This window comes from Chelmon rostratus, chromosome 15 (assembly GCF_017976325.1).
Source record: "Chelmon rostratus isolate fCheRos1 chromosome 15, fCheRos1.pri, whole genome shotgun sequence".
Lineage (NCBI taxonomy): Eukaryota > Metazoa > Chordata > Actinopteri > Chaetodontiformes > Chaetodontidae > Chelmon > Chelmon rostratus.
The window spans coordinates 962501-980000 of record NC_055672.1 but is presented as its reverse complement, the minus strand read 5'-3'; the positions used below and the strand labels follow the sequence as shown (position 1 = coordinate 980000).

At 47.2% G+C, this 17500-nt stretch overlaps 1 protein-coding gene across 1 annotated transcript in view; it reads right to left on the bottom strand.

Annotated features, from left to right (window-relative positions):
- Positions 1-2634: 2634 nt before the first annotated feature.
- The window catches only part of ehd4 (EH-domain containing 4), a 23424-nt gene continuing 8558 nt past the window's right edge, over positions 2635-17500 (bottom strand). The window contains exons 4-8 of the mRNA XM_041953572.1: positions 12319-12485; positions 12091-12224; positions 11819-11930; positions 7581-7745; positions 2635-6479 (exon numbers count right to left, since the gene is read on the bottom strand). Of these exons, the coding sequence (XP_041809506.1) occupies positions 5922-6479; positions 7581-7745; positions 11819-11930; positions 12091-12224; positions 12319-12485 (1136 nt within the window). The 3' untranslated portion in view covers positions 2635-5921. The remainder of the gene's footprint in view (positions 6480-7580; positions 7746-11818; positions 11931-12090; positions 12225-12318; positions 12486-17500) is intronic.

Below are 17500 nucleotides of genomic sequence, written 5' to 3'. Positions count from 1 at the left end.
TAACATTTTAGAGGGACACATTGTTCTTTTTACTGCAGGACATTCAAGTCGATTGTGTCTGTTATTTAGTCTAAAAATGAATTAAAGTTTTAATGAAAGTTTTATGAATAGTCTAGAATAAGGTGCTGTTTTTGTTGACCCTGCAGTGATCTCTGACTTCTTTATTGACCCTCACTCCAGTTGTTTTCTGTGAAAAACTGGTTGAAGACCAGCACATTATTATTTTTGACTTTATGAAGAGGAAATATTCAATATTATTGCAGAAAATGAGCCCTGTGAGTCCTGTGAGTGGTCCTGCCCCAGAGGACTAAAATAAGCTGAACATGATAAATCCTGCAGAGTTACAAACATGTCAGAACAGGAAAACCCTCCCAGATCCCTGAACTCCGGCTCCGTACACACTTAGACAGAACAAAAGACGCAGAAGAAGAAGCTGCTGGCACTTCCAGATACAATGACCCCGAACATAAACACACCGAGACGCTTCTTCTTCTTACCTTCCACCCTCGTCTTCAGCTGTAGAATCTCAGACAGAGAGAGAGTCTAAAGACAGGCTGGAATAAAAACCACCTCGGATCTGACGGGTCCTGGTTCTGTGTGTGTGTGTGTGTGTTCAGTCTGTCAGTGTGAACTCTGACTCCCACACCTGCTGTCAGGTGAGCAGAGCTGCTCATGCTGTAAATCCAATGGCTTCAAAGTTCACACACGCACACACACACACACACTTCACAGTCAGCTGGATGAAAGCTTTATGATCAACCAGAAGCAGCAGCTTATTGCCTCAGTGTGTCATTACTGTAATTAAAGTCAACGATTTGTTCACTCGATGCAGCAGATCAACAGATTCTAAAACCAGCTTCAGCTCCGCAGCAGTCTTCATCGGTTAGTTTCATCAGTGTGATCAGAACGAAGACCACATCAGACCCGACATACTTCACCATGAGCCGGCACATTTTCACTTTTATCAATTCATTGTTGATTATAGAATCACTGGGACCTGAATTAACTAAAGTAAAATAATAGTAAACTGGATTTCATGTTAAATCATCTGTTAAAGCTGGGTGTATTTCTCAGCTGAGCTCACTTTGAAATCAAATATCAGCTAAACTTCAGCTCAACATTTGTTTGGCAGTGAAAGGAGACAATAATATGAAGCTGACTCTTATTTCTAGATGTCTGAGTTTCCTTAAATGCACCAAAAAGGAGGTTTTCTTCCCCAGAACAAACCCACAGAGCTGCATGATCACAGTTTGACTGTGTGATAATGTTTTAACTTAGTTTACTGATTTGTTCAATGGTTTGTGTAAAAGCACTGCAGTGGTCTCCATTCACTCCGACGTCCCTTTAATCTCAAGAGCCGAAAGAAAAACCTTCTTCAAAGGCCGATCGGGCATTAAAAACACACCGCATTAATAAAACATGCGCTCCCTGCTGAGGCATACATATGAAACTGAATTATGGAAAAAAAAAAACAAGGCTGGAGAAGAAAGGAAAGAGGAAACAGTTCAAGATACAATAAAAGCAGTTCAGTGTGTGTGTGTGTGTGTGTTTGTGTTTCCTGTCAGGATTATGATTAATGACACACGTCCATCCTTCATCCTGCCAACACAATCTGACTGCAGCTCTGCAGAGGAACAGGAAGTTATGCAACCACCACTGGAGACCGGAGTTTTCACTGGAACTACTTTCTGCAAAGAAAAAGAAATAGTCCCGGTGTTTCTGTGTGTTCAGTGTTTAACGGGGGGGCGGGGGGTCATTTGGCTGAGCCAGCCCTTTAAAACCTTCACAGTTTTTAAATCTCCATCCTGAGCAAACGGCAACATCCGGACCTGAAAAATGAAGCCAGAAACTGCAGTTCCTCAAACGGCCACTTGGTTTTACTCATAATGTCCAGCTGAGCGTCTCACTCACATCTTTTCTCTTTCACCTTTATGTGTGAGTACATTTACTCAACTACTGACTATTTCCATTTTCTAAAACTTCTTCTTACACTTCTGATACTTTAAGTACCTTTTGCTGGCAATACTTTTATTTAAGTAAGATTTTGAATGCATGACTTTTACTTGTAGTGAAGTATTTTCGGTGTGGTACTTTTATTTTAAAAAGCCGTGCTCTGCTCACTGGGCGGATGGATACAGTCCTTTGTCAAGAAATAGTTCCAGCATGTAACTTCAAATTGGGTTCTGTTTTGTTTCTGAGCACATTTAAAAAATGAGCTAAAAAGTGTTAGGCTAGCTGTTTCCCTCTGCTTCCAGTCTTTATGCTAAGCTAGGCTAACCATGCCCTGACTCCCGCCGGAAATGTTTAAGATGTCACAGCTTTTGCAGTTTGGAAAACTGCACTTAAAAATTTTTATTAAATTAACTTTGGGCCAATTCAGTGAACAAGCCAACAATGCAGACAGCTTTCCCCAAACCCTCGATTCTGTCTGTAACATGTGTTAAACAGCAAAACATCCTTTTTAATACGATTATTGTACATTTTACATGTAAAATCTCAAAGGAAGAAAGAAGCAGTAAACTCACTGTTAGATAAATGTAGTGGAAGAAAAAAGAATAATTTCCTTCTGTTGGATTGTAAAGAGGAAAAGCAGAAAGTCTCCTGATATACAAACACAAATTTACCTCTCGTACATGTGTGGGATAAACTTTATTAGTCTCCACCTCTGATAACAGGATGAGATCATCAGAACTGAGTAACAGAAAGTCGATCACGAACACGTTCAAACGACGAGAATACAAAATACATCAAGATCACAAAAATAAAAACTTGTACATTCAGATAAATGAAGATTTAATTTGAGATTTTCATTGAACGCGATCGGACTGCGGGAAGCATCTTCACACCCAGAAAACATTCAAACGGACTTTTCCTGCTCTGTCCGGGCTCCTTAGACCAAGTTTATCTTTATTCTGCATGATGCTGGATTTTACAGACGTTAAATCAAGACCAGACGGGACAAAGATGTTACAGACGTCCTCTTACGGAACGATGAAAGAGTTTGACCGGAACAGTTTCCGGCCGACGCGATGAGCTTCGCTCTTCAGACTTCTGTCTTTCTTTGCACGTTAAAGGCACGAAACGGACGGCGCCCAGCTGCCGAGTCCTCAAGGACGGTTTGAGTCCTGTCATAGAAACAGAGGGCGCGGAGCATGTCCGGCGGAGGCGTGTCGTAGAAACAGAGGGCGCGGAGCCGCTCGGCGGAGGCGTATCGAGCTGAAAAGAAATAAGCTCTGTTTATCTTGAAGGGCTTTGACGAGGCACTGACGGGGAAATGTGCAAATGAAGCTTTGAAATCTGAGCTGAATGTCTTTGGAGGCCAGTATTTTAATATTAGCTAATGAAGGTGTGTTCAGACTGAAGCTAGCTACCGTAGCTACGGCTAACGTCGGTTTGGGTCAGGAAACAAAGAGAAAAAACACTCTGGCTGTCAAATTTACACGATTAAGACGAGGCGATAACGTGCTTCAGATTCAGGCTGAACACACGCTGAGACTGCAGCTAATATCTGGCTCTGTGGTCGACGAAACTTTTCTATAAAAAGAAGCATTTAAAGGCACATCGAGAGCGAGATTCACTACTGCGTTTGTTACAACCCACTGTTTGCTAAACCCCTCCCTCTTACAGCAATTGTACAATCATAGCTAAGCAACCGTAACTAGGCGTGGCACATCTGTGGTCTTTGGATTTCTTAATGTTCACAAACTTGCTAGTTTGCTTTGTTTGCACCTTTTACGCCAAAACCAAGAACACAAGATTAAACGTGTCAGGACAGTATTTAACAGTGTGTTTATCTGCTCAAACATAAGCTGCTAACGTTAGCATGTTCTCTAGCTAACTACCCTCAGTAAAAAAAAGTTACTTTCAGGAGTTTAGGCTAACATTCATGGCTAGCTCCTGCTCTTCATTCCATATGTGGACGTTTACACTCCAGACACCGAACCAAGAGCTCAAGATCGCACTTTCAACCGACACACAGAGCTAATGCTAGTATACAGCTAAAATTAGCACAATAATCGACGGTTGCTGGAAAGAAGAAGCTGCTTTTGTCTCTATCAGAAATCCTGTGAATTCTGACGATGGATCTGAGGCCGAAGATTGACAGGCGTAGCATCGTTAGCTAAGGGTGGCGGAGGTTAGCCAACGATCAGTTAGATGTCAGTAGATTTTGACGTGAATTTTTAGCTTTGGGTAAATTTATATTGACATATTTTGTGTTTTTAAGATTTTTTTATGGTGTAACTTTATATGCAGACTTTATGGCCAAAAGTATGTGGACACCACTGGTCTTGGTTTTGGTAAGAACCTTAATGCTGCAGCATCCAAAGGTGTTTCAGACGATAGCTTTGTTTCAACAGCTCCTCCTGTTTCAGTGGTTTGGTGATGAAGAACTGCACTGACCCGGACCTCAACCCCATCTACCACCTTTAAGATGGACTGGAACACAGACCACGTGTCCACATACTTCTGGCCACATAGTGTATTTTTCTGCCTTGGTTTGGACCATGTGAGCAATAAATCTTCTCATTTTAACACTGGAGCTGTTTTTTTAGCTCCATAAAGAAAAAACAAATAAAACTGTTTCCACAGTTTCCATACAGAGGAAAGTATGCAGTCAGCAGGGGTCAGAGGTCACCGTCTCTCCTCCCCTCAGCTCAGTTTACAATGTGAGGAAACTGACTGACTGTCCTCTGCAACACGTTTCAGGACGCCGTCAGTCCCGGAGGACGAGTTAACGACGAGCTGCAGCAGCAGAGCGAGCGCTCACTTCCACCGTCATCTCCTCCTGACTGTGTGCTGTTCAAACAGAGAAGACTCTGACCTTTGACCTCTGACCACCCCGTGTCCCGGCCCTGCTTCTGCACACGGCGAAGGCAGTGAGTGATCTAGAACGCGGATGTTAAGACGAGTCTGGAGCTTGACATGTGAAGACTCGTTGGGATTCTCTGGATTTTTTCGTTGAGTCGTGACGTCTTGATGTTAAATCATCTGCATCACATCATTTTATTCAGAGTTTCTAAAACACAGTGAAACCATCAGTCCACCTGCAGCAAATCAAATAATGATTATCATCTGAGTCATTTCTAAAGTTAAAATCAGAAAATATCTGCTGGTTACAATAAAAAATAAAATAAAAGCTTTAAGTAGTTTTGACTGTGTTTGGGTTGTGTGGACGTTCAGGAACAGATTATCTTGATGATGTTCAATTACAGGCACGAACCTGAAGACTGACGTGCTGATTGGTCCGTTTAAACCTTAAACCAATACAAACAGCTTCAGCGGCCTTATGGGTGTTTCAGTTTGGAAACTGAGGAACAACCAGGAGGAAGAGCTACGAGCAACTTACATCCAGTCACTATAATGTCGGTGACCATTTCTATCAAGCTGCTCGCGTGTTGCTCAGATACTGCAGCGTTCAGACAAACAGAGGCATTTTCTGAAGAACATTAAGGCAGGAAGTTGGTTCGTTATTGAGATATTTCTAAAACATTATTCTCTTTCAAAATAAAAGTGTCCAACTTAAAGTAGAACTAGTAAATTATGAGGCTACATCATATTTTTTTTCTTCTTTGGTGCCTTTAAAGCAACCGAAATGTAGAATATATAAAATCTTACCAAAATAAAAGCATAATATTTTGACTTTCTTAGCGCTTTCAGTCACTTATTTAGTCTGCTGGCCGTTTTTTTAAACATGTGATTAGCGACTGAGTTAGCAATGTTTGAAGGTCATCATGGTGGCGAGCTCCTCACGTGTGAATCCTAAACTTCAGACCTCCAGCAGCTGTCAGTTTGCTGATTGGTTCTCCTCTTAGACTGAACATCAGCAACAGAAATGTTGACCTGTGGTGATTTTTTACATTTGGACTTCTTCTCAGCTAAGCCAGTCTCTTTGGCGGCTAGCTCGGCGCCCTGCCGGCGCTCTAGTCCTCGGTGTGGTTGTACAGGGCGTCTGCGGTGGGGTTTTTGCGGTGGGACGGGGGAACCAGGTGGTCGGGCAGCTCGGTGGGCAGCTCGTAGCCCTCCAGTTTGATCTTGATGAGGTGCTGAGCGAGCGCGAACTCCTCGTCGTCCAGCATGCCGTCGCGGTCGCAGTCGGCCAGCTTCCAGATCTTCCCCAGCACGGTGTTGGGCAGCCGCGAGTTCATCATCTCCTTCTTGGCGTTGACGCCGGTGATCTTGCCGTTGATGGGCATCAGCGTGTAGAAGAGCTCGTCATAGCGGTGCTTCTCGCGGCTCACGATCCAGTCCTCGGCGTCGGCCCCGGCGCTGATGCCCTCGCCGTAGCCCTGGCCGAAGGGTCCGTCCTGGGAGCCCTCGAAGGCGCCGCCGGACACCATGGCCGGCGGCTGCTTGGACTCCTCCTCGCGGATCATCGCCATCAGAACGGCGATCTTTGTGGCCAACATCTTGTCCACTGACTCGATCAGCTTCATCTTCAGAGACGGGAACTTGTTGAAGTCGTAGTGCTGCAGCATGTCCTGCAGGAAAGAGACACAAACCGCGGGTCGATCACTCACATGTTTGTTTGAGTAAAAACACCATTATTGATTTGGAAACATGAGTGAATCTTATTTGAATTGTTTAAGGGGGAAAAAAGCTTCTTCAAGCTAAAAGAAACCAAATCAGTTGAATTATTCCAGTATTTAACACATGAGAAACGTGTCTTTGTTTGTATAAACACCACATTGTGAAAGAAACCTGTTGTTTGCTGCAGTTCCTGTCGGCCACTGACAGGGGGCGATAAAACCCACAGACAAACCAAGACGAAACAAAACTGAACTTAAAAATCAGTGAACAAAACGTTGACCTGCAGGTTGTTCACAAAGCCGATTGGCTGAGACCTTTAATGAACCATTAACTGACACATGATGAGCCGGAGCTGAGCTGAGAATCTGCAGCTGGACACAGTGTCCTCTGCTGACCTCTGACCTCTGAACAAGAACACAGCACACGAGTCTGCAGGAGGACCCGCATACTACACAACGTGTGTGTGTGCGTGTGCGTGTGTCCTGAGAGTTCACATCTCGCCAGGGAACTGAAAAATGTGAAACATCCTGTCTCGCCAGTGATCCAATAAATACAAGTGTAGCTGGGAAAAACACACACACACACACACACACACACACACCTGCAGTGTAGCATCTCTACAGGCCTGACAGAGCAGCTGCAAAGACTGTGCGTGCGTGTGTGTGTGTGTGTGTGTGTGTGTGTTTTAACCAGCGACAGCGTTCAGTTCTCCTCACAAACCTCTGTGACATCAGTACAACTAAAAAATGTGTTTACTCTCTTCTGAAGATCAGTTTGTTCTCGGACAGTCGGACCAACGTGACGTCTGCAGACGCATTCAGATCTTTTAATTCAGTAAATGTAGTAGTACCACAGAGTAGAAATACAGTCACAGTCTAGTATTCACTTATCCAAGTACAAATACACAGTGGAAGATGACTGTGTGAACTGTTGGTATGATCATGTTGTCCCAAAGAATCATGGGAGAAAATCATCTCATTCTGAAAACAAAACAAAAACACGATGATGCGTGATGCTGCAGCTCTGATGTCACTTCCTGCTGGCCTCCGTACCTGCATCTTGGTGACGTTGGGGAAGTCTCCGGGGCTGATGTGATGCTCTCTCTGCAGGATGGTGTAGATCTCCGGCAGCCTCATGATCAGCTCCTCTTTCTTCTTCTCTCGCCCAAACAGAGACGGCATCTCCTTCTTCAGGTAGCTGATGATGTAAGCGTGCACCTGCGGGAGGCGTGAGACGACGCATTTTAGACCAGAGGAAAAGGAGTAATCCTGGATTCACGTTAGGAAAAGATGGTTAAAGGACAGAAACGATCCTGTTGATGCTGAATCGAGTCGATGGACAGAAAAAGTCGTCAACAACGATTTTAACAATCGTTTCAGTTTTTAAAGTCAAACTTAAAAAATGTTTGTTTTCACTGTACGTCACCTATAAGCCCAGCATGATGTCACTATGATTTCCTGCAAAACGCTGCACTCAGGGGGCATCGACTTTCTTGAATATTTGTGATGCCTCCAGAGTGAAGTGTTAGTGACTACTGGACAAAAAGCTTTCCTTGTTGCTAAAATAAATGCTAACTGCTGACAGTAGAAGCCACTAGCTAGTTAGCTCAGCCATGCAGCTAGCGGCCCTGTTAGCTGACTCAGCACTGGATGGCAGAAGCCAAACCCAACAGGAAAACCACCTCAGTGCTGCTACACACACACACACACACACACGCACGCACGCACGCACAAACACACACACACATACACGCACACACACATACACGCACACACACAGACACACATGCTCACACGCACAGACATACACACACGCACAAACACACACGCACAGAAACACACACGCACGCACAGACACACATGCTCATGCGCAGACATACACACACGCGCACGCACAAACACACACACACGCACAAACACACGCACAGACACACACACACAGACACACACACGCACAGACACACACACGCACAGACACACACGCACGCACACACGCACACGCACGCACAAACACACACACACGCGCACAGACAAACACACACACAAACACACACACGCACGCATGCTGAATGAAGCTCAGCTGAGGTCTGACAGCGGGGGGGTCAGACCTCAGCTGAGCTTCATTCAGCATCGACTCTGTTTATGCAGCAGTTTCCTCGATTACGCAGCTGAGAGACGACGTTGCATCACTTTCATTCTCAACTGATCAATCGAAAAGTTCAAATTTAGCCTTGATGACTCAGTATCTCGTACTTTTCCAAACTTTTCATTAGTTTGTTTCTTTTCCTCGCAGACACACACAGAAAAGGTCGACCCTCGTCATCACACTGCTGCCTGTCTCCTCTGTGACCCAACAATGAACGACAAGTAAAACTCCCCCACAGAAGAAGAGGAGGAGGACCACATGAAACGATGAAGTCTTCAGCAGGCTGACCGGCGCCGGGTCAGAGGGAGAACTGCACTGCTGCAGATGACTGGATGAAGAGGAGGAGGAGGAGGAATGTAGGAGGGCAGAGAGTCATCAATCCTTCATGCTGGCCCACAGCATTATGGGAGGTGAAAGGAAGGAAGGAAGGAAGGAAGGAAGGGAGGGAGGGGGTATAAAAGGAGGGATGAGGTCATTGAATTTCTGAGTACATCAGGGTCATTAATCAATAGTTCATAGAGGGAGGAAGAACTAAAATACCTTCTACCAGCCGAGCGGGAGGTCAGGACGCCTGTTTTCTGAAAGTTATCCAGCAACGAGGACCGGACCGTCGAACCAGGCCAGACCTGGACCTCACAGTCCACTGGCCCCTCCACACTGAGCGGCTCTGGGCTCCTCTGTCAGAAACAGAGCTCCTCTCTGTTAGGGTCCAGCAGACGAGCTGGACTCAACGATTCAGGACCAAACTCTCACAGCCTGACTGCTGCTGCAACCTCCAGCTGCAAACCGACCAATCAGAGCGCGGCACGACAGGATGGAGAAGGCACCACGCTAACCGCCATCTTTGAATGTGAAGTTCAGAGACAAACACACATTCACACAAACCAACATGACGAAGAAGTTTGAGGGACTCTGAAGGCCTCCAGTCCACTGTGGGCCTTCAGTTCTGGTCTGGTTCCCACTCACTGTGTCCAGACTGACCAGGGCCTGACAGTCCAGCACAGCTTCTCCTCAGAGACAGTAAAACAACCTTTGAGCCCGATACTGAGTCTTCCCTGTGGTCACCTGTGTTCCACCTTCACTCTCTGGAGTTTCAGGGAAAATCTGCAGGTGAGTGCATCCTTTGGTCGCCATGGTTACCAAAGTGCTTTTGCATTAATATACATACACACTGCTTATAAGATCGGTTCAGCGTCGCTCAGCTGGTGGATTCACAGCAGTTTATCTTCTGAATTCAGTTTTGCTTCAACAGCACAAACTGAGTCAGACCAGAATCAGGTGGGAAGTGGACTCAGACCACCTGAGCCCAGATTCAGCTCCAACAGGCGTCCCGGAACAGTATGTTTGATTAACGTGGGTGTTTTCCATGTGACATGGAAACTAACTCTGCATCACTCCTGAAATGCTCTTCATTACCTGAAAAACTGCCCAAAGCTGCAGGTCTGAGGAAGTTCAGCGAGCCGCTGATCTTCTGTAGCCGCCTCACATCACGTGAGTTAATATAAAACTTCCTGTTACAGCGGCTTTGATGACACCGACGATTAACAGTCATTAATCCTCCTGCTGTTCTCCAACACATCAGTCAGGCATCATGGCCGACCTCGGACGCTCCCGACGCTCTTCACTCTCAACACGACAGACGCCTTCACGAGAGGAAGCGCAGTAAACACTTTGACTTCCTGAAAAAGTCGAGCTTTTCAGCTGATGTCGACAAACGTCCTCAAACACTGAGGAACCGTTCAGAGTGTTCGTGAATATCGAAACTTTCCAGGATTCAAGCGAGAAATCGAGAGTTAAGAGGAGCAGAAGTCACTCAGGGTCAGCGGGCAGAACTGGGACTGCTGGGTAATCTCACGTGGTTGTGTGTGTGCGTGTGTGTGTGAGCTGCCAGATTCCTCTTTGTCTGGTTGAATCGGGAAACACTTGATTGGAGATAAGAACCCCAGAGGCTTAGCTTTGTGTGTGTGTGTGTGTGTGTGTGTGTGTTTGTGTGTGTGTGAGTGTGTTTGTGTGTGTGAGTGTGTGTGTTTGTGTGCGTGTGCGTGTGAGAGTGTGTGTGTGTGTGTGAACTTAAACACGGCCAGAAACAACAGCATCTACCTGATTCAACTTCCCTGTTTTCGTGTTTCTAGAAATGATTTTGAGAATCTAGAATCTATTTGTTTTTGTTTGTTTTCATCTCGTCGTCGTTGGAAACGGGATCAATGACCTCACCTCAGGGTCAGACGGGTTTCTCTGACAGGTGTCTGCTGCAGGTGCTGATGATACAGAGAAACCTAACATGGACGGGTGGTGCAAGAGGTGACGGAGGTGGAGAAAGGAAAGGAAGAGAAGGAGGTGAAGGAAGTGAAAGAAGGGAATGAAGTGAAGGAAAAGCAGTGAGGTGACGCAATGTTTTAAATAAGTGAAGGAAGTAGAAGTAGAGGAGGTGCAGTAAGTGAAGGAGGTGGAGTAAGTGGAGGAGGTGGAATAAGTGAAGGAGTAAGTGGAGGAGGTGGAGTAAGTGGAGGAGGTGGAGTAAGTGGAGGAGTAAGTGGAGGAGGTGCAGTAAGTGGAGGAGGTGGAGTAAGTGGAGGAGGTGCAGTAAGTGGTGAAGAGAGTGATGGAGGTCCAGAGTTGAAAACTAACACCACTCCTGATGCTGTGATGATGTTTTCCTGGAGGAAGTCATCACCTCCACCCTCTGAGCTGATGGAGGTCTGAAACCAGCTCCAGGGTCGGGGTTTAGTTTAAATCTGCTCTCGCTTCTCTTTTCTAATTCTCAGAAAGCAGAAGCTTCAGCTGATTCCTGCGTTTCAAAACAAAACTCTGAAGCACAAACGTTCATCAGACAAACTCGGTCAGTGTTTCGTTACTATGACAACAAACTAGAAAGGTGGAGTAAAAGAAGGCAGCGGAGGAGCTGCTCTGATGGATTCCTGTTGAAAGGGGGATTGTTTCTCTTCTCGTGGAACGAGGCTAACACTTTCCCTCTACATCCAGTCTTTGTGCTAAGCTAGGCTAAACACACCTCGGGCCCCTCTCCGTGCTCGACCCTCAGAGGCGAAACTCAAACATGTGATCAAATTTCCTGACTTGGTTTAGTTAGTTTAGTCCAGACGTCTCGGCGTCGACTCCAAACACAACATGTCATTTCCTGTCTCACCTTCGCCAGCCTCGCTCGCTTGATGAGGTCGTTGAGTTTACGCAGCGCTGCGTTTCTCGGAAGACTCTGGATGTCCCTGAAGAGGTCCTGAGACTCCGCCTCAAACAGACGCCTGAGGAGGAAGTGAATGAGCGAATGAATGGAGGAAGACAAAAATCCTAAATCATGAAAGAGTTAATGAAGACACGAGTGAACAAATGAGCGAACAGATGGATGGATTATGGATTATGGATTATGGATTATGGACTCAGTTAACTCTTCTGGTCTCTGACCTGTTCTCGGTGTTCTGCAGGGGTTTGGCCCAGAAGGAGCCCAGGTAAACTCTCACCACCTCTGGAGTGTTGATCACCTTCCCCAGTGACCACATGAGGGCGCCGTACACCCGCATCAGCTGCTGCGTGTCCACCTGAGAGCACAGGTGAGAAAGGGGAAGTTATTTTAGCGTTCTGAGGGCGACGAAGCCGTTCACAGCGAGCCTTCATCGCCCCGCGTCGCCCTACCTGGTCGGCCTTGTTGAGGACGACTCGGATCTTGTCGTCTTGTCCTTTGAAGGCTTTGATGGCCTCGGAGAACTCGTCCGAGATGTCCAGCTTGTGAGCGTCGAACAGCAGAATGATCCGGTCCACCCGCTCCCCGAACCAACGCAGGACCTCCGCAAAGTCATAACCTGCAGACAGACAAAGCTAGGGATCAGCAGTGATCTGATAGTCGATCGATCACTTCAAACAGTGAATGGAGCCAAATATCTGGTTCCAGCATCACAAAGCTGTGTCTCTGTTAGTCGCTGCTGCCCTGCGAGGTCACGTGACGCAGCGCGTCTGTCAGCACTTCGTGGTCGGAGGGTTTTACACACGTCAGCAGTGTGTTCGTGAAACAGACGCCATGTTGGACTGAGAGGACTCGTCGAGGCCAGAGCCCCTCCCTGCTCCCAGGACGCACCTGAAAGACGTCAGCACTGAAAAGGTCGTCCCTGCGCGTTTCACCACGAGAGGCTGACCAGTGCAGCACCAGTTCACCCAGTGAACCCAGTTCACCCAGTGAACCCAGTGAACCCAGAGGTCCGGCCGATAACAACCCTCCATCCGGAGCATCTCAACAAGCCGACCTCTGAACTGTCACAGTCACTGATCATCTCACTGCATCCACACAAAGACCTCCTGAACCACCTGCTCCTCCTGCTCCACCTGCTCCACCTGAACCTCCTGCTCCACCTGAACCTCCTGCTCCACCTGCTCCACCTGAACCACCTGCTCCACCTGCTCCACCTGAACCTCCTGCTCCACCTGAACCACCTGAACCTCCTGCTCCACCTGAACCTCCTGTACCTCCTGCTCCACCTGCTCCACCTGAACCACCCGCTGAGCCTCCACAGCGACTGCACATGTAATCACTGAATGTAATCTGTTACTCTGAGGATGGGAGTTACGTCCAGAGAGGGAAACATTTCAGAGACGGGTTTTATAACTGAGTTACAGAAATGACCTTCAGATGGAGAATCAGAGAGCACTGAGGGCTGTACTGTGTGTGTGTGTGTGTGTTCCTCTGTCTGTGTGTGCCTGCGTGCGTGTGCGTGTGCGTGTTCATGTGTGTTCCTCTGTGTGTGTGTGTGTAAAGTGATCTGTGGCAGTCTGGGTGGGGCTCCTCTGAAGCTGGGTGACACTCAGCTCTGAACAGGAGAACGGTCTCGCTGAGGAGACGACAGGCTGCTGCTGCTGCTTCACTTCCTGCTCAGATCTCTGTTTTTATTTCCTCATTTCCTGGATCCTGTGGCTCGCTGCTTATTCAAGTCACAACAACGTCAAGGATCTTTTCAGCCGTCTCAAAAGGTTGTGGAAGAAAACTGTGAACCGTCAATAAACATCCTCTCTGACACAAACTGACCTGAAATCAGCTCAAAGTCAATAGATTTACTGTCTGAGCTCATTCCTGTAAATATCTGCTGATTCTGGATCTGATGCAGCAACACGTTTCAAACACGTTGTGACAGGAGCAGCTAAAGACTGGGAAAGATGTGGAACGTTTCAAAAACACCTGTTTGGATCATTCCACAGGTAAACAGGCTGATTGGTGACAGGTGAGAGGATCATGATTGAAAGGCTCAGTGGTTCACAGCGAGGATGGAGCGACGTGATTGGATAAAGAGATTAACACCTGGACTCAGGAACACTTCAGGAAAGTGTTTGATTGGAAAATGACTGATTCTGGTTTTGTTTGTTTCACAGAGTCCAGACTGTTCTGGAATGTGGGAAACACTTCCTGACAGGAAGTTCTGAACTCCCATCAGCCTCAGCTCAATTTTCTTTTGACACACTTTTGTTTTTGTCCAGCTTGTAAAGGTCACCGTGAAAATCTACAGCGGAACAGAAACACTGTGGAGTCCTGCTGCTGTGTTCATCAGCGTCACACAACACAGAGCAGCTCACCTCCTGCATCACCTGCATGGAGGCGCTGCTGTCCACACTCACAACAACACTGCAGGGCAACACACACCTGGAGTGTTTGTGGACACACACACACACGTTTTCCAACATGGTGGCCAGACTGTTTCATATGACAGACAGTCCTGTATCACAGGATCTGCTCTCCGCAGAGACCGAACAGGGTCCATCGACCTGATCTACAGATTAACAGATCCTGTGTGACTGTGGAAATCATGTTGGCAGTCTTCATTTTCTTCATGACGACCTGTTTTCAACCTCCTAATAACTCCGCTGTGTCTGTATGTGTGTGTGTGTGTGTGTGTGTGTGTGTGTGTGTGTGTGTTGGAGTTGTTGGCACACTGAACATTTGCTGAGTGTCTCATGTCGGCAAGGTCACAGGACATTTACACACTTCCTGCTGATACAAACTGTGTGTTAGCCTGATTTAAACTGCGTGTTAGCCTGATTTAAACTGCGTGTTAGCCTGATACAAAACTCCAACAAGTCTTGTAGTATAATGAACAAGTAAAAGACATTAAATGTAAATAAGATGGATGAAACAGAAGTTGTCATGTAAACGCTCGTGTGTCGTGTTGTATGACGTTGTTTGAAGTTCTGTATCTGTGAAGGTTTGCTGCAGCGTTTGGCGTCTTCACGCTCACATGGACGTGAACCAGGCTTTTACTCCACTGTGACCTGCTGGGGACAATCAGCTACGCCGGGAATCGTCCCGTCATGAATAAATGATGTGCGATGGTGTCAGCGCTGAAAGCAGGAAGAGTCCCTACAGCTTCAGGTTACACCTGCAGGTTCAGGTGTTTGACTCAGGTTTGGCCCAGGAGACGTGGTGCTGTCGGTGGTAAATACAGTCATCAGCTGGGAAGTTTCCTGCACCTGCGAGACTCATTACAGCCGAAAACACACCTGAGAGACGGATCAGAGACGCGTCCTGCTGGGTTTAAGAGGCATTCCTCAGATACGAGGTGTGACTGTTCTCCGCTCGCTCTATTACAAGACGGCCGATTACTTCACATGTTCCACTTCCTGTTCGAACGGAAACACCTTCAGTCCAACAATGCTGCTTCCTCTTCGGCGCTGTAACGTGCTGTATTTATGTCTTGGAAAAAACGTGTACAGAGTTGAACAGAGGAAGCACGGGAGTGAAAAAAAACGAGGACTTTATGAGAAAAACCGACATGATCGCTGACAAATACATTTAAAGGACCATGTGAAGTATTTGAGAATACTTTTACTTTCTTTCAAAGAGCGAGATGGATCCAATCTGATGTGTTTAGAAAAGAGCTGGAGCTTAGCTTAGCTTAGCATAAAGGCTGGAAGCAGGGGGAAACAGCTAGCCTGGCTCCATCCAAAGCTGAAACACACCTACCAGCTCCTCCATCTGATTAACAGGCCGTATCTGTTGAACTGTTCCTTTAATCTAAACCAAACATGAAACATAAACCAAAGAAACACGGCCGCTGTGCCAGACAGTCACCGTCCTGCTGCAGAGCGGTGACGTGATGTTGGTCACTGAGTTCATTCACTGGATCAGGACCGACGGTGGCGAGGCAGACCGGTAAAACCAGAAACCAGGCCTGGAGCGGGGCGGGTGGGACCAGCGAGGAGCTCGGGACGACGAGTCCACTTCAGATGTAAGAGTTAAAAATTTACTGTTAGACAGGCTCAGATCCAACAGTGAGTCACTGAAGAAGACTGAGGAGAGGAAGAAGAGGAATGAAGAGAGAGAAGAAGACCGAGAAAGAAAAGTAATAACATGAAGGAAACAGATGAAAGTGAAGAGAAACGGAGAATGAAGAGAGAAGAAAAGATGAGAGACCGTCCAACCGTCCACACGCTCTGCGCCGCGTCGTCTCTAACCGAGGACGACGGCGGTGGAGCGCCGCGCCGCACTCAGACTCCGCCTCCACTGACGGCGGACTGGCAGCAGATCAGACTGAAGCGCTGCGACCGCAGCCGGGCGGCAGACGGCGGCTCCACCCTGCAGAGCGTCTGCTGCCAAAACACCAGCCTGCAACCAGTCTGACCGGACGACACAGCTCTTCATCGAGCTCTTCATCGAGCTCCTCATCGAGCTCCTCATCAAAGTCTTCACTAAACTCCTCAATTCAGTCTGATGTTCTGTCGGCCGCGTTGAGACAAAGCGTCAGACAAACGTGAAGGAGGGAAAGTAAATGTACTTAGTTACTTTCCTGCACAGGTGACAGAACGAACATGTGGGTCGACGCTGCAGGTGAAGTTTGAAGCAGCTGCAGGTGAACTTTGGGAGCAAACGTGTTGAATGTGAATGAGCGATGCACACAGAGCAGAAGCTGCAGCGTCCGATTGGTGGAGCTTCATCCGTCAGTGATGCTGCTGACGTCAGCCTGCCTGTGTGTGTGTGTGTGTGTGTGTGTGTGTGTGTGTGTGTGTGTGTGTGTGTGTGTGTGTGTGTGTGTTGAGTCACAGTTGGCTTGTCGTTCGTCTTCAGGAGGAATTCAGCCTCAGCTGAGCAGCTCTAAATGCTTCCAGATGGAGGGAACGCCCCGCCGCCGCTTCCTGTGGCCCTCCATCCCTCCCTCTAATCCTCCACCCCTCCATCCCTCCACCCGTCCAGCTGAGGCTTTAAACTGATGCTGTCATCCAGGCTGACTCAATACAAGAGCAACAGGGACGTTTCTGCACAGAGAGGGACAGACATGGACTATAACATGAACCAGAGGCCCTGCTGAGGCCTGCAGGAAACCTCCTCTGCATGTTTGTTGGCTCAAAGAAAATTCAGCTCACATTCTCATAAAAACCCTGAAATCAAAGATCAGCAGCTCGTTCAGCCTCATCTGTTATTCTGTAAGTCTCTGTCTGAGCTAGAGGACTCCTCTAGAGGACAGGTAGAGGACACAGAGACACAACAAAGACTGAAACACACTCAGTTCTTCATGAACATCAGGTCTCTGAACTCGACCTCGGACATGACTCTTCCTCTCTGCTTCCTCCTGAGGACTCTTCAGCCTGGATTCTGACCTCTGATCTCCACAACATAGTGGGATGTAATCAAGTACATTTACTCAAGTACTGACTAATTTCTCCAGCCACTTCCTGCTTCTACTCAACAGTTTTTCAGAGAGACAGACAGTTTTTTGTCTGCTGCACTTCAGTAACAGCTTCAGTTACTTTAGTAATTTAGTGCTTTTACTTTTTAAAATATGTGAACTCTTGGTCCGTCAGAACCTCTGACAGCCGGAGAGTAAAAGTCTCCTCTGAGGAC